This window comes from Oryx dammah, unplaced genomic scaffold (genome assembly GCF_014754425.2).
Source record: "Oryx dammah isolate SB20612 unplaced genomic scaffold, SCBI_Odam_1.1 HiC_scaffold_20, whole genome shotgun sequence".
NCBI classification, from domain to species: Eukaryota; Metazoa; Chordata; class Mammalia; order Artiodactyla; family Bovidae; genus Oryx; species Oryx dammah.
The window spans coordinates 61,203,903-61,220,022 of record NW_024070204.1 but is presented as its reverse complement, the minus strand read 5'-3'; the positions used below and the strand labels follow the sequence as shown (position 1 = coordinate 61,220,022).

General features: G+C 36.5%; 1 protein-coding gene across 1 annotated transcript in view; it reads right to left on the bottom strand.

Annotated features, from left to right (window-relative positions):
* BDP1 (B double prime 1, subunit of RNA polymerase III transcription initiation factor IIIB) overlaps positions 1–16,120 on the bottom strand; it is an 82,737-nt gene that overhangs the window by 60,620 nt on the left and 5,997 nt on the right. Inside the window, 5 exon segments of the mRNA XM_040262655.1 lie at positions 4,397–4,540; positions 6,215–6,269; positions 12,586–12,680; positions 13,888–14,021; positions 15,097–15,225. Of these exon segments, the coding sequence (XP_040118589.1) occupies positions 4,397–4,540; positions 6,215–6,269; positions 12,586–12,680; positions 13,888–14,021; positions 15,097–15,225 (557 nt within the window).

Sequence of the window (16,120 nt, the reverse complement as noted above, 5' to 3'; positions counted from 1 at the left end):
AAATCCCTTGCATTCCTATACACTAATAATGAGAAAGTAGAAGAAGAAATTAAGGAAACATTCCATTCACCATTGCAACAAAAAGAATAAAATACTTAGGAATATATCTACCTAAAGAAACTAAAGACCTATATACAGAAAACTATAAAACACTGATGAAAGAAATCAGAGGACACTAATAGATGGAGAAATATACCATGCTCATGGATCGGAAGAATCAATATAGTGAAAATGAGTATATTACCCAAAGCAATTTACAAATTCAATGCAATCCCTATCAAGATACCGGCGATATTTTTCACAGAACTAGAACAAATAATTTCAAGATTTGTATGGAAATACAAAAAAACATGAATAGCCAAAGCAACCTTGAGAAAGAAGAATGGAACTGGAGGAATCAATTTGCCTGACTTCAGGCTCTACTACAAAGCCACAGTCATCAAGACAGTATGGTATTGGCACAAAGACAGACATATAGATCAACGGAACAAAATAGAAAGCCCAGAGATAAATCCACATACATATGGACACCTTATCTTTGACAAAGGAGGCAAGAATATACAATGGAGTAAAGACAATCTCTTTAACAAGTGGTGCTGGGAAAACTGGTCAACCACTTGTAAAAGAATGAAACTAGATCACTTTCTAACACCGCACACAAAGATAAACTCAAAGTGGATTAAAGATCTAAATGTAAGACCAGAAACTATAAAACTCTTAGAGGAGAACATAGACAAAACACTCTCCGACATAAACCACAGCAGGATCCTCTATGATCCACCTCCCACAATTCTGGAAATAAAAGCAAAAATAAACAAATGGGATCTAATTAAAATTAAAAGCTTCTACACAACAAAGGAAAACATAAGCAAAGTGAAAAGACAGCCTTCCGAATGGGAGAAAATAATAGCAAATGAAGCAACTGACAAACAACTAATCTCAAAAATATACAAGCAACTCCTGCAGCTCAATTCCAGAAAAATAAACGACCCAATCAAAAAATGGGCCAAAGAACTAAATAGACATTTCTCCAAAGATGACATACGGATGGCCAACAAACACATGAAAAGATGCTCAACATCACTCATTATTAGAGAAATGCAAATCAAAACCACAATGAGGTACCACTTCACACCAGTCAGAATGTCTGCGATCCAAAAATCTGCAAGCAATAAATGCTGGAGAGGATGTGGAGAGAAGGGAACCCTCCTACACTGTTGGTGGGAATGCAAACTAGTACAGCCACTATGGAGAACAGTGTGGAGATTCCTTAAAAAATTGCAAATAGAAATGCCTTATGACCCAGCAATCCCACTGTTGGGCATATACACAGAGGAAACCAGAATTGAAAGAGACACATGTACCCCAATGTTCATTGCAGCACTGTTTATAATAGCCAGGACATGGAAACAACCTAGATGTCCATCAGTAGATGAATGGATAAGAAAGCTGTGGTACATATACACAATGGAGTATTACTCAGCCATTAAAAAGAATACATTTGAATCAGTTCTGATGAGATGGATGAAACTGGAGCCGATTATACAGAGCGAAGTGAGCCAGAAAGAAAAACACCAATACAGTATACTAACACATATATATGGAATTTAGGAAGATGGCAATGATGACCCTGTATGCAGGACAGCAAAAAAGACACAGATGTGTATAGCGGACTTTTGGACTCAGAGGGAGGGGGAGAGGGTGTGATGATTTGGGAGAATGGCATTGAAACATGTATAATATGTAAGAATCGAAATGCCAGTCTATGTCTGATGCAGGATATGACACGCTTGGGGCTGACGCGCGGGGATGACCCAGAGAGATGTTATGGGGAGGGGGGTGGGAGGGGGGCTCATGTTTGGGAACGCATGTACACCTGTGGTGGATTCATGTCAATCTATGCCAAAACCAATACAGAATTGTAAAGTAAAAATTAAAAATAAATAAATAAATTTAAAAAAAAAAAGATAAAATAATAAATTACATTTAAAAAAACAAAAACAATAAAATTCAATGTCATTTGTGAAAGTGAAAGTTGCTCAGTCGTGTCCAACTCTTTGCGACCCCATGGACTATAACAGTTCATTGAACTCTCCAGGCTAAATACTGGAGTGGGTTCAGCTCAGTTCAGTCGCTCAGTCGTGTCCAACTCTGCAACCCCATGGACTGCAGCACACCAGGCCTCCCTGTCCATCACCAACTCCCAGAGTTTACTCAAACTCACGTCCATTGAGTTGGTGATGCCATCCAACCTCCTCATCCCCTGTTGTCCCCTTCTCCTCCCGCCCTCAATCTTTCCTAGCATCAGGGTCTTTTAGATGAATCAGTTCTACGCATCAGGTGTCCAAATTATCGAAGTTTCAGCTTCAGCATCAGTCCTTCCAATGAATATTCAGGACTGATTTCCTTTAGGACGGACTGGTTGGATCTCCTTACACTGGAGTGGGTAGCCTTTCTCTTCTCCAGGGGATCTTTTCAACCCAGGGATTGAACCCAGGTCTCCACTTTTATTCAAAAAAAGTCAAACAAGATTTTAAAATTAAGAAAATACTCTGGATTTATTTATCAGAATAATAATCAGCAATTTTTAAATTCTGACCTGTAACAAAATACCTGAAAAGTTCTCACATTAAACAAGTTACAATGGGGTACTTATGCTATCATCTGTACCACAGTAATCACAAGATTACTGATAGATTAGTATATTTATTTTAGCTTCCCAGGGCTAAATAAGGGCTCAATAAGTTAAAAAATTGACTAAAGAATGAAACGACTCTGCAGTCTTTAGCACTACGTTTAGAAAGACAGGGAATTATGCTCTAGAGAAAGAACTTCTATACTGGCTCTGTGCAGAAAGAGTGAACAAAGCAGGGCTCACTGCACTCCTTTGAAAGGCCCACATAAAAGGTTGGCCCATGGGCTGTGTCTGGAAACTTGGGTCTGGGGTTCCGTCAACCTAACTGACAAAAGCGGCTCAATGTACCTAAACTGTTTAAACAAACAATGTGGTTTATGCTGAACAACTGCTTTCCTTCTGGGCATTTTGAATTCTGGTACGTGCCAGGAAGATGGTGTCTACATGACCAACCTCTAAATAAAAACCCTGGGTGCTGACGTGGTAACAAGCTTCCCTGGTAGATAATTTTTATTTTTTTAAATTTTTTTACTTTTTATTTTTGGCTATACCACACAGCATGTGGGATCTTATTTCTCCAGTGTGTTAGCCATTCAGTCATGTCTGACTCTTTGTGACCCCATGGACTGTAGTACACCAAGCTCCTCTGTCCATGAAATTTCCCAGGCAAGAATACCGAAGTGGGTAGCCATTCCCTTCTCCAAGGAGATCTTCCCAATCCAGGGAGCGAACCCAGGTCTCCTGCACTGCAGGCAGATTCTTTAATCTGAGCAGCCAGGGCAGCACCTTTGTTCCCCAACCTGTGATCAAACTCACACTCCCTGTGTCGGAGGGGTGGGGTCTTAAGCACTGGACCCCCTTACACATCTCATTCCTACATGATGTTAGGAAATTAAGCGCATCCCGTGTGACTCGCAGACACCTGCACCTGGTTCCCTGAGACTTGGACCTTTGCACCTTCTCTTTGCCAATTTTGCTCTGCATTCTTTCACTGTAATAAATCTCAGCTATTTGTACAACTATATCCTGAGTCCTGTGAGTCTTAGCAAATAATTGAATCTGGGGGTCCTCCTGGGTCCCCCATCACAGACTCTCACAGTTCTAGGTTGAGTTCTGCTGCTGTCACTACTAACACTGTGATACGTTAAGAAAAAATGACAGGATCTCTAAGGTTATTTCTGGGTTATTAAAACAAAAGGAAAGGGGCTGGGATGTACAGCTAACACATAAGGTTCCCTACAGTTCAAAGATTCTTTATAAGATTATAGCTAAACATTGTCCTTAGATCAAAATTCAAATAGTTAAGAAAAGATAAGCCTAAAAATAGAAACAACCACATATAAAAAATTTCCTATCTGGTATAAGTCCCCCAGAATAAGTTGTGCTCAAACAATACAATTTAGTCACAAGCTCAACGTATTAGACTTCCGTTTTTCATTATATTTGACTCTTGAGCCAGACTTGATTTACAGAGAAAAATAATAAGCAAACATGACACCTCAAAATTCTGACTCTCCTTTAGTAGCTACAACTGGGCCCAGACACAAGGAAGACGCCAACAGCCCAGTTACGCCAGTTATAAAGCTACAAAGGGAGCTGCTGCTCGTGGCCAGTTAACCAGAAGACTGAGAAAAACCAACGCCCTCCGATCAGACATCTTAATGGTCTCAGCTGCCTGATCGTGAGTGAATGTCCTAAGACTTTAGGGACAATACAGGAAGTCTATTCTTACTAAGTAAAATAACTCTTTTCAATAAGTACCTTTTACATTTTTCCGTGATTTAGAGGACTTCTTCTCCTTTGAACTCTGATTTTTAACAGATTTTTGTTTTCTTTTCTCTTCTTCGGCAAGAACTTTCTGAAGCAAATGAGCAAAAAAATCGAAGTCAAAAGGGCGCTTTTCCTCTGTTTAAAAAGAAAAAGAACCTTCAAGTTTTTATTTAAAAAGGAAATGACTTCCAAGTTTTAATTTTTCTTAAGTATCATAACATCAAAAGCAAATGAGCTTATCAGCAAGAGAACAAACAACTTTACTCACTATAGTACAGTCACATAACAGAATCCCACTGAACAATAAAATAAGACATTCTAGAAGAAGAGAAACTAACCTATGATGATTCAAATGAAAAACGTGGTTGCCTGGCTTGGGATTAGGAGTGGAGACTGACTAGAAAGGGAAAAGAAGGGCCTTTCTGGAGTGATGACAATGTTTCATGGCTTGTTTAGAGTGGTGGTTACACAGGTGAATTATTTATCAAAAGTCAAACTATAAATTACACTGTGCATAGTTATAAATATACTTTTTTAGAACAATGGAATGACTAAGAAGTTCTCAATTTCATGTCCTCGCTTTATTACAACCTTTCACGATTTACTCTTTCAAGTATCAGCAAAGGAGGAAGCAAATGAACATTAATCAGGACCATTCCACTAAATACCCATTAACAGTAAAATAATCTCTACTATAAAGCACCAAACAGTGAGTTTTAAAGGTTTTAGAATGGTCAAACAATGACTCCACATCCCATAAAGACTGTTCCTAGATTTATGGATTCTTTTCTGATTAAATATAATGAAAGTTTCAAGACCACTTCTCTAAAATGGAGAGAGTTGAGGACTACAACATTCCAGATCCTCCAGGAGCCATTCCTGGAAATGGTTTTCCTGAGGACTCAATACCACATTGATAAGGTGCAGTGTCCACTCATCTACCTTTGTGTCTAGACTCAGAAAATAAACGTGCAGAGCTACACAATCTAAGTACCTCTCTTTAGAATTTTTTCCTAAGATTAGCACTATAGCAAATGAACATAGAACACATTAATCATGAAATGTTGGTAATTATCTTCCAAATAAAGAATACAGGAACTACTTCAAACGGTACATTTAATTCTGTCTTTCTTTACAAATCCCTTGATGTATTTCTCTGGACTTAAAGAGAAACTAACAGCCTCACTTTAATGAGGTTATTAGTTAAAAACCGAAAGGTATACATCATTTCTTCAAATCAGGTCTAAATTCAAATGTCATCCAAACTCCCTCTTTTGATTCTTAGAAATTAATTGCTATCTGAAATTATCCTGCTCACCAATTATATTCCTCCCCCACCCACTTAGACTGAAGGCTGTAAAAGCAGGATTCTCAGTTGTCCTGCTCACCGTGATATTCTCAGTGCCTGCAACAGTAGCTGGAACAGGGCAGGTGGTCTGCATTACCAACTGAATAATGGACTTACCATTCTAAGGAATCATTTAATAGTGTCTTCCAGAAATAAGGAACTTCTTCAATACAATTCCCCCACAATAAACAGCATTTGGAAATGGTTTCCTCAGTCCCTCTAATTTTTGGGACTCAGAAACCTGCTTAATTGCTTCTGGATGTTCTAGTTACTCCCTTGCCTACAAATCTGTATCATCTGCCAGACCTGAACTGCTAAAGAGAAAAATTTCCAGTGCTACTCTTCCTATGACAATACAGGGAGATAAAACAAACCTAAAACACACTGAGACCAAAGACAAAATATTGGTCATTTGTGGGGCTCTTCAAACAATTCATTCTTAAAGAGGTGTTAATACTTACGGAATGCTTTGTCTATTCTCCATCCATTTGTTTTCTCTTCACGTTTAAATTTATTCTGTTAACAAAACAAAACAAACCCTATGGTAATTTTCTCCTGTTAAACAAGTGAATATTATGTTTAAAAAAATACATCAAAGTAAAATTCTTATAATAACATATGATTCTCTAATAAATAGAGAATAATAAATAACTTGCTAATAGGCAAATTACTTAAACCCTTAGCTTTTAAAAAAGAGATGAAAGATTTCTACCAAGCTCTGTGCTCCTCAAGATCAATAACATGAATTAGCAATGGAAGCTGGATTTACAGAGGACAGAAAATAAAAAATAAAGTTGACTAGCACGGAAACAGATCAAACTGTGATCAATTGAGCTAACTAGTATTAACTCTTTAAAAATTAGTATACTAATATCAAGTTAAGCCTCTTACATTATTATTCTAATATGTTTTTAACAGCACGAAGAGGAGAAACAGCTGAGAAAAACTTTGAAGCTGGCCAAGTTTATCTTTAGAACCTTGCTTTCCTGAGCACCAAAGAGCCCCATTTGCAATTTTCCTCCAGATTACCTCCTTTAAGATGGAGATGGTTAAGGTTTAAGGCTCAATGCATCCTAAGATCCTATTCCAGATAACCTCCTTTAAGATGGAGATGGTTAAGGTTTAAGGCTCAATGCATCCTAAGATCCAATTCTATTCCAAATAACCCCCTTTAAGATGGAGATGGTTAAGGTTTAAGGCTCAGTGCATCCTAAAATCCAATTCTATTCCAGATAACCTCCTTTAAGATGGAGATGGTTAAGGTTTAAAGTTCAATGCATCCCAAGACCTTCAGAAAGTCTGAGGGCATACACAGACACACACATCCTAGGGGAGGGAATGATGAGCCAGTCTCTCCCTTTACAGAGCAGGGCTCTAAAAGCTTTTATTAAGAATACAAAAATCATATTATTGAAAACAGAGAGAGAAATCACACACAATAACCTCTTCACTGACCCCTTCTTCCCTCCAAAAGAAACTACCCACTAACCTGACTTTAAAGCAATCACTTTCTTGCACTTCCTTACTGTTTATCATCTATGGGTACATCATTAGGCTCTATAGTTTAAACTTTCCTGTATTTTCCAGTATTTTGGTCATCTGATGTGAACAGCTGACTCACTGGAAAAGTCCCTGATGCTGACAAAGACTGAGAGCAGAAGAGGGCATCAGAGGATGAGATGGCTGGATGGCATCACTGATGCAATGGACATGAACTTGGGCAAACTTTGGGAGATGGCGAGGGACAGAGAGGCCTGGCATGTTGCAGTCCATGGAGTCGCAAAAAGTTGGACACAATTTTTTTATATGACTAACATTTTTCAATCTACAGATTATTCCTCTTTTCCATTCTTCCTAATCCTTATTACCAAGTAAAATGGAAGTTTCCAAAGCAGATCATCTTTCTCCCTTAAAGATCATATTATGCTTTAAACATTTCCTCAAAAAAGTCATATCTACACATAACAGAAGTCGCATAAAAAGTGACAGGCTTTAATCACTAAACTTCCTGAAGAATGCCAATAGGCTTTAGGCATTATTCAATTTTAAAACATAGCTACAACATATTTTATCTAATTGAGAATATAGTCCAGAACAATTTAAAACTTTTAAGAATGTGTTGATATTAACCATTCTTTTTTAGGCCTCATCATGCTTGTGAGATCTTAGTTCCCTGACCAGGGATCGAACCTGGGCCCCAGCAGTGAGAGCACAGGGTTCCAACCACTGGACCACCAGGGAATTCCCTGATATTAGTCATTGAATCCATGCAGGAATCACTGTAAGCCAAATTCCATGATAATAAAATAAATCCCATTAACTTCCACTTCTGGCCTTGACAAAGTAACTGGCAATGGACTTGTTCCACACATCCAACCCATCATAAATACCTTTAAAAGGGAACAAAATAAACGCATCAGCTATTTTTAAACACTGGACAAGACTACAATCTTAGAAGAGCAAGACCACAATTCCACAATCCCAGAAAGAAGGGAAACACAAAAGATATACCAACTTTCGCCCTGACTCTCTGCCTGGGCTAAATTTCCTAACCAAGGAGAGATAAAGGCCAAACAGAGCCCAGAGATCCCACTGAGCTGAGGAAGTAAAGTACCTTCAGAGGCAGGTTCTACAGAGCAGAGAGCTATTTAAAGAGGAGTCCCACGAATCTGGTAGAGGTATCCCAGAGGTGGTTGGTCCACATCTGGGCTCCGTATGCCCTGAGCATGAAGTCTAGTAGAGAATAGCTACTACAGGGATGGGAGCAGAAAGAAGATCCTAGAAGCCATGTAACATAGGGAGATGACAGGGTTCATCATACCTTTGTTTAACAGCCACACATTCAGCTCAGACATCAGAACAATCACTAGTTAGAGACAGGGTCACACCTTAGAGCGGCCTTTCTCAGTCAGGGTTGTAGCATGAGACTTAAGCCCCAGTGCCTCAAGGGATCTACTATATGTAATGAATTATGTTTGTCCCTATATATCTAGAATGGTATAACATGACCATGCTTGGAAAAATCAGAAAACAGTCACTCAAATTATCTTCTGTAATTCAGATGAGAAACCTAGAGTAAGGATCAGTCTTAAGAAAGCCTAAAACCAAGACTTCATAAGAATAAGGACAGTTGACAATACAGAAATAAACACTCTGAAGGAAAAAATAAAAACAAACATAATTCAAACACTGTGTAACACATTATCCACCATGTCCAGCCTGCAATTAAAAAAAAAAAAATCCACAAAAAACATGAGAAAAGATAGGAAAAGGTGCTGCATGGTCAAGGAAATAGAGTCAACAGAAACACATTTCAGATGTTGAAATTAGCTGACAAGAAAGTTAAGCAGCTGTTATAAATATGTTCAAGAATTCAAAGGAAAATGTGGAATGAACAGATACAGAAATCTCAGCAGAAGAATGGAAACTAAGAAAAATAACCAAGCTGAAATCCCATAAATGAAACCCTCACTAATGGACTTAACAGCAGATTGAAGACAGCCAAAGACAAGATCAGTGAATCTATAAACATGATAACAGAAACTAACCAACTGAAATAAAGAAAAAAGACTGGGAAAAAAATGGACAGAGCATTAGTAATCTGTAGTACAATGTCTCGCAAACTAACTCATATAAGTGGAGTACCAGAAACAGGGAACACAGATACAAAAGGCCAACCAGAAGTTATACTCATATTCTTGACTATAAGGAGGATCAGGACTCCTAACCCGTTTTAGGACAAGGAATGATGGCAAAGATAAATAGGGACATTTCCTACTAATAAAAGAATCAATTCACCAGCAAGCTAAAATGTGAATGCATCCAATAAAAGAACTTCAATACACATGAAGTTCAAATCACACCAAAAACTGATCAATTTAAAAGGAGAAACACAAATCTATAACTGTGATTAGAGGCATCAACTCTTCTCTCAGACAACACCACACCCAACAACTGCAGAAGACATGTTCATTTCAAGTGCACGCTCACCGAGATGAGAGTACGACAGGCTTTAAAATAAAATCAACAAATTTCAGGAAGACTGAAATCTTACAGATTATGTGCTGTGACTTTCACAGTGCCAAAGAAAACAGTAACAGTAAGCTATCCAGACATGTCCCAAAGTTGGAAATTAAACACACTTCTAAACAACTGGCATGTCATGGAAGAAATCACAAGGGAAACTAGACAATAGTTTTAACTGAATGACAATGAAAACAGCTTATCGATAATATAAATCTACAGTTTATATGAAACTATATAGCTTTAAGTGTCTTCAATTAAAAAAAGAACAGTTTAAAATCTACGTTCCAAGTTTTCATCTAAGGAAGCTAAGGAAAAAAAATAAGACAAATTAAACCCAAAGTAAGTACAGGCATAAACCTTAAAGATATTGCAGGTTCAGTTCCAGACCACTACAATAATGTGAATATTGCAATAAAGCGAGTCATAGATTTTTGTTTGTTTCTCAGTGCACAAAACAGTTGTTTACATTACACTGAGGTAGTCTATTAGGGGTACAATAGCATTATGTCTAGAAAAACAACGTATATACTTAATTTAAAAATTCTTTATTGTTAAAAAAGAGAAAAAAAAATACAAACCATCATCAAACCTTTCATTTAAAAAAAATTGCAGTATGTGTGAAGTGCAATAAAATGAGGTATGCCTGAAGAAAGGAAATGCTAAACTTTAAAAAAAAAACACAATGAAAACATACATACAATTGATAACATAGCTAAAAGTTGATTCATTAAAAGACTCTGGAAGTCAAAAACCTTTAGCAAGACAAGGGAAAAAAAGAGAGAAAGAAAAATCATCAATCAGTGAGATATATCCTACAATAAATCCTACAAGCATTAAAATGGTAAGTGAATAGTATGAAATTTTTATGCCTATAAATTCAACAACTTAGCATCTAAACTGACGCAAGAAGAAACTGAAAATATAAATACCGGTATTTCTATTAAAGAAATTGAATTTATAATGAAAACCCTTCCTTCAAAGGAAATATAGGCCCTGATGATTTCACTGGTAAATTATATCAAACATTAAGAGGAGAAATAATACTAATCCTAAATAAAGTTTCTCAGATTTCAGGATGCGAACACTTTCCAACTCATTTTCCATGACCACCCAATGCTGATACCAAAACCACAAAGGCACTGAAAGAAAATTACAAACCAATACTGTCATGAACAAATGATACAAAAAATCCTCAAGAAAATACATTAAAAATCAGCAACATATGAAAAGAATACAGTATGACTAACTGGGATTTATTGCAGCAATGCAAGTTTGGTTCAAAATTTGTAACTCAATATAATTTACTAGTCCATTTTTACTTTTCTGTACTTTGCCCAAAGACTTCCTGGGACCACACTAAATTTTTAAGGGAAGAGTCTAAACTATTTTTAAGAGAAACAGTCTCAGTTCAGTTCAGTTCACTCAGTCGTATCCAACTCTGCAACCCCATGAACAGTCTAGTGACAAATTTATCATTAATTATTCAGATCCAAGAGCTTCCCTAAACAATCAACTTCTAGCCTTCAAACACTTTAACATTTTGTTCTCATTGTTTCAGAGATCAATATTCAAAAAGGAACATAAAGAATATAAAAGATCCCTCATCTTTTACAGAAATAGAAAGACCATTACGCTATACAAGGGTTCCCAGTAAATCAGTCTGTGCCAGATCTATTTCAAAAAAAAACACCTAACTTTCCTAATGGTCCTTTTAATTAATGAAAAAGAAAGCCCATGGTTGCATAAAAATCTCACTGCTGCTGCTGCTGCTGCTGCTAAGTCGCTTCAGTCGTGTCTGACTCTGTGCGACACCATAGATGGCAGCCTACCAGGCTCCCCCGTCCCTGGCATTCTCCAGGCAAGAACACTGGAGTGGGTTGCCATTTCCTTCTCCAAAAATATCTCACTATGACTTAGAAATGCATTATAGCAACACAGTGTGCACTCAAATGCAACTCCAACCCAGGAAACTTATGATGAGGTTTCTCAACAAAAAGAACTATAAGACAGAGAAAGATCATTCTTTTAGGCATATTTAAGCACTAATTGATAAACATCATTGCTGTTGTTAATAGTATTACTTAATTAAAAAAAAAAAAGTATCACTGGTTGTCCTCAAAGTTAAAGTGGTCGAGGGAGAAGGCAATGGCAACCCACTCCAGTACTCTTGCCTGGAAAATTCCATGGACGGAGGAGCCTGGTAGGCTGCAGTCCATGGATCCCTAGGAATCGGACACGACTGAGCGACTTCACTTTCACTTTCATGCACTGGAGAAGGAAATGGCAACCCACTCCAGTGTTCTTGCCTGGAGAATCCCAGGGACGGGGGAGCCTGGTGGGCTGCCATCTATGGGGTCGCACAGAGTCGGACACGACTGAAGCAACTTAGCAGCATCAGGAAAGCAACAATTAGAGAACTACACAACTCAGCATGTTCTTTTCCTAGAAAATTCAAAGATACATTTTGTGTTCAAAAATCTACCCTTAACCCCAAAATTCTGGTACATGTATTCCTCTTCATTATCTAACTCTACTTTTACCTCAGTTTCATTGGCTTTGTTGGTACGCCCTCAAATCCATTATAGAAGTGGAAAGATAGAAATAAGAACATATAATACTGAGGGTTAAAGAGACAATACTCATTTTAGGACTGAGAAATATATTACACTACTTTTAGAATGATAAAGAAGGACAGATGTACCAAAAACAGTAGTAAAAAAGGATGGACTGAGATTTCAACCAAAGGTTTAAAAGACAGTAATTTTTAACCTCTTTTCAATCAAGAAATGTTATGGGTTTACTTTACCTTAATTTCTATTCTTGCTCTGTGAGGAAAAAGCTGTCCAATCATAGAAAAGTCAGTTCCTACCATGCTGATGGCTAAAAAAAACATATCTGTCTCTGTAAAAATAAAAGATTTAGAAAGACTGAGAATTAATCTTATAAATATTTCAGAGGAAAAAATCTTACATAAGTATATAAAAGTTTTAAGTCGCTCAGTCGTGTTTGACTTTTTGCAATCCCATGGACTGTAGCACACCAAGCTCCTCTGTCCATGGGATTTCCCAAGCAAGAATACTGGAGTGGGTTGCAATTTCCTTCTCCAGGGGATCCTCCCGACCCTGGGATCAAACCTGGGTCTCCTGCATTGCAAGTAGATTTTTTTACCATCTGAGCCACCTACATAAGTATATATTTTGAGTTAAAAGTAAATTTGATAATACTGAAGTTTTTATTAAAGTCCATCAAATCTTTAATCACAGAAATATACCTATGAACACATACACAGAAATAGTTCAGTTTTACTGCAAGAAGCCTCATGGATCTAAAAACACCTTCTTTAAACTTTTATATAAAAATATGGTTCAAGAAATTTGCATGTTCATACTAAAGTAGCTGGAATTTCTGAAAAGACATTCTGCCTATCTGGTCTCAAGTGCCTTGAAGAAAACTTTCAGTCAGAACCAGTATATTAAAAAAAAAAAAAAAAAGAACCAGTATATTGCTGCTTTGTAAGCAACTAAGATGTGCTAAGTAGTACATGAAAAGGAAAGTAGCTAGAAAAATACTCAGGAACAGAACTAGCCTCAAGAGAATAGGACTGAGGAAGTCAGAAATTCATTCTGTATTACTCTGTTGTGTCTGAATTTTTTCCCAAAACAAACTGTATTATTTTTATAATAAAAATTAAGTAAAACAAATAACAGCATGCAGTAGGTAATATATACTTTTTTACATGTACTTTTTATCATTAAAGACTGTATTATACAATAGTGAGGTAGAATGTTATTATGAGCATTAAAAATATTGGTAATTTTTAATTAAAATGATATTTGCTGCACAAGGATTTGACAATGAAGAATATTCCAGCTGAAATGATCATAAGGCTAACCCCTAAAAAGATGTCTAAGATAAAGTCAGAGGCATAGTTCTATGGTGGGGGACAGGGGAAAGGTGCCAACAAAATTAGCTAGAGAAAAAAACTAGCTGGTTTGCATTTTATTTTATTTTTTACTCAGGGGATACCTGGTATAACACAGAAACCAAGAAACAAATTCACTTCATTTCCAATAAATAATCTACATAATTTAAAATGAAAATCAGTTACCTTTATTTGACCATGGTTTAGAGTAGTAGCTTTTCCTAAAGCTGGAATATGTAGTTGTAGAACCACGCTCAAATATGGGGTCATTTTCCTCAACAACACAGGGACCTTTTGTCCTTAAAACTTCTACAGTTAAACTGAAAGAAACATTTTAAAATAGATCCACACTAAACACGTAAGGAAACAAACAGTGAGATTTAATAGTTATATTCTGAAATTTACCATGCCAAAAACCACGTCAAAAGTATAACACAAAAAACAAAAAAGTAATATACATTTGAAGTATGCATATTTTGTAAGAATCTGCCAATTTTCATTTAAAATGTTAATGCCAACTTGTTTTCAAAATCCTTAGTAGCAATATAAAATCTGTAAATATCTCTGGGCCGCCTAAATAACTGTTTTTTACTGACTTCTGCATGTCTCCTATATTTAACATATCTTATAATGCAATACCCAATAGGGGATACTGAGAAATATAAGCACTTTACATTTTATATTCTTGCACACAAAGCAGTTACATATGCTTTTAACAATTTAATAAAATCATCATCACAAAATAGTGGAAAACAACATGCATAAACAATTATTATTAACAGCATTATATTTTCATTTATCATAGAATTTCTATCCTATAAAACAATTTATTATTAATTAAACTGTAAGGAGACTTTCCATCCCTCTTCTTTTTTTTTTTTTCCTAACTAGTTTATCTTCTTTTTTTAAGAAACACACATTGGAAAGACAAATTTGAGAAATTTAATGTTATAACTAAGAAATTAAGCCAGAAAATTGATTAAAAACCAAAAAATATGTTTCACTGATTTTCAACAGTTAACACCACAACCAGAATATGGTAATAGTTAATAAATACTGACATCAAGGCCGAATTAATCTTTGAAATGTATTCTTAGTTGCGGACAGCGTGTAATTAGTTCAATAGCTCATTTCAACTACGAGTAAAATTAGTAAAACAACGGTAGTAATTAGTGGGTGGCAGGTCAGCAGTACCATCTTCTCATATAAAGGACACAATTATAAAAAATTGCTAAAAATTATAAATGAATATAACCCACCCTTCTATTTATAACATCTATTATGCAAATAAAAACATCAGTCAAAGTGACAGTGAGAAATACGGAAACTCAACCTCGCTCATTAGACAAAACTCATTTGTTCTCAAAACCACAATCTCTCTCTCTCTTAACTTACCTTTCTTCATCCAAAATAATAGAACCATCTTCTGCCACTTTTACTCGAGGAACCAGCAAGGGCCCATCATCCAGCTCTTCTTCCACTTCTTCGTTATCTTCACCATCAGGAGTAGTCTTGCTTTCTTGCCTACCAAATGCCAAGGTAGGTTAGTTCATACAGCCATCAGAAACATCCCCTGAATACTATGAACTTCTAAAACAAACTATTGCACCTGCAACCTTCTGTTAATAGCTATTTCCCACTTTCGCTATAACCTAACTGAAAATACTATGTGTTATTGAGACCATGGCTATAAGATTTCCTCAAATTTTATCTAGTAGCATTTCACAGGAGTCTTTGTCTTTGAAAAGATAAATAAATGCTCATGTATTCTATCTCAATAGAGCACTGGAGTAAACCATACAGATATTATAAAATTAATTTAAAAATAACCCATACAGAATTCATTTCCAAATCATTTTATTACCTCTTCAGAACAATCCTTGGGGGTTAGATTTTCACACCCATTTGATGTTTGGAGATGATAAATTACTGTTGCTCTAGACTACACAACAATAAGAGTAGACCAAGAAGCCAAACACAGTATTCCAAATAATGGTTCCAAATTTCACATACTTTCCATTCAATTAGATTATCACTTTAAGGTCTTACTGAAAGAAGCATAACCTATAAATCTGTAAAAACAAAACCTATTTCTGGACTTCCCTACAGTGGATAAGAATCCACCTGCCAATGCAAAGGACAGGAGTTCAATCTCTAGTCCAGGAAGATTCCACATGTCACAGAGTAGCTAAGCCCACGAGCCCCAACTACTAAGCCTGCCTGCTGTAACTACTGAAGCCTGCCCGCCTAGCCTGTGCTCCGCAAGAGAAGTCACCACAGTGAGAAAGCCCACACACTGCACTAAACAGTAGCCCCTGTTCAACTGCAACTAGAGAAGGCCCGAGGAGAGACAAAGACCCAGGGAAGCCAAAATAATTAATTAATTAAAAAAAAAAACAATGCAGATTCTAAGAAAAAG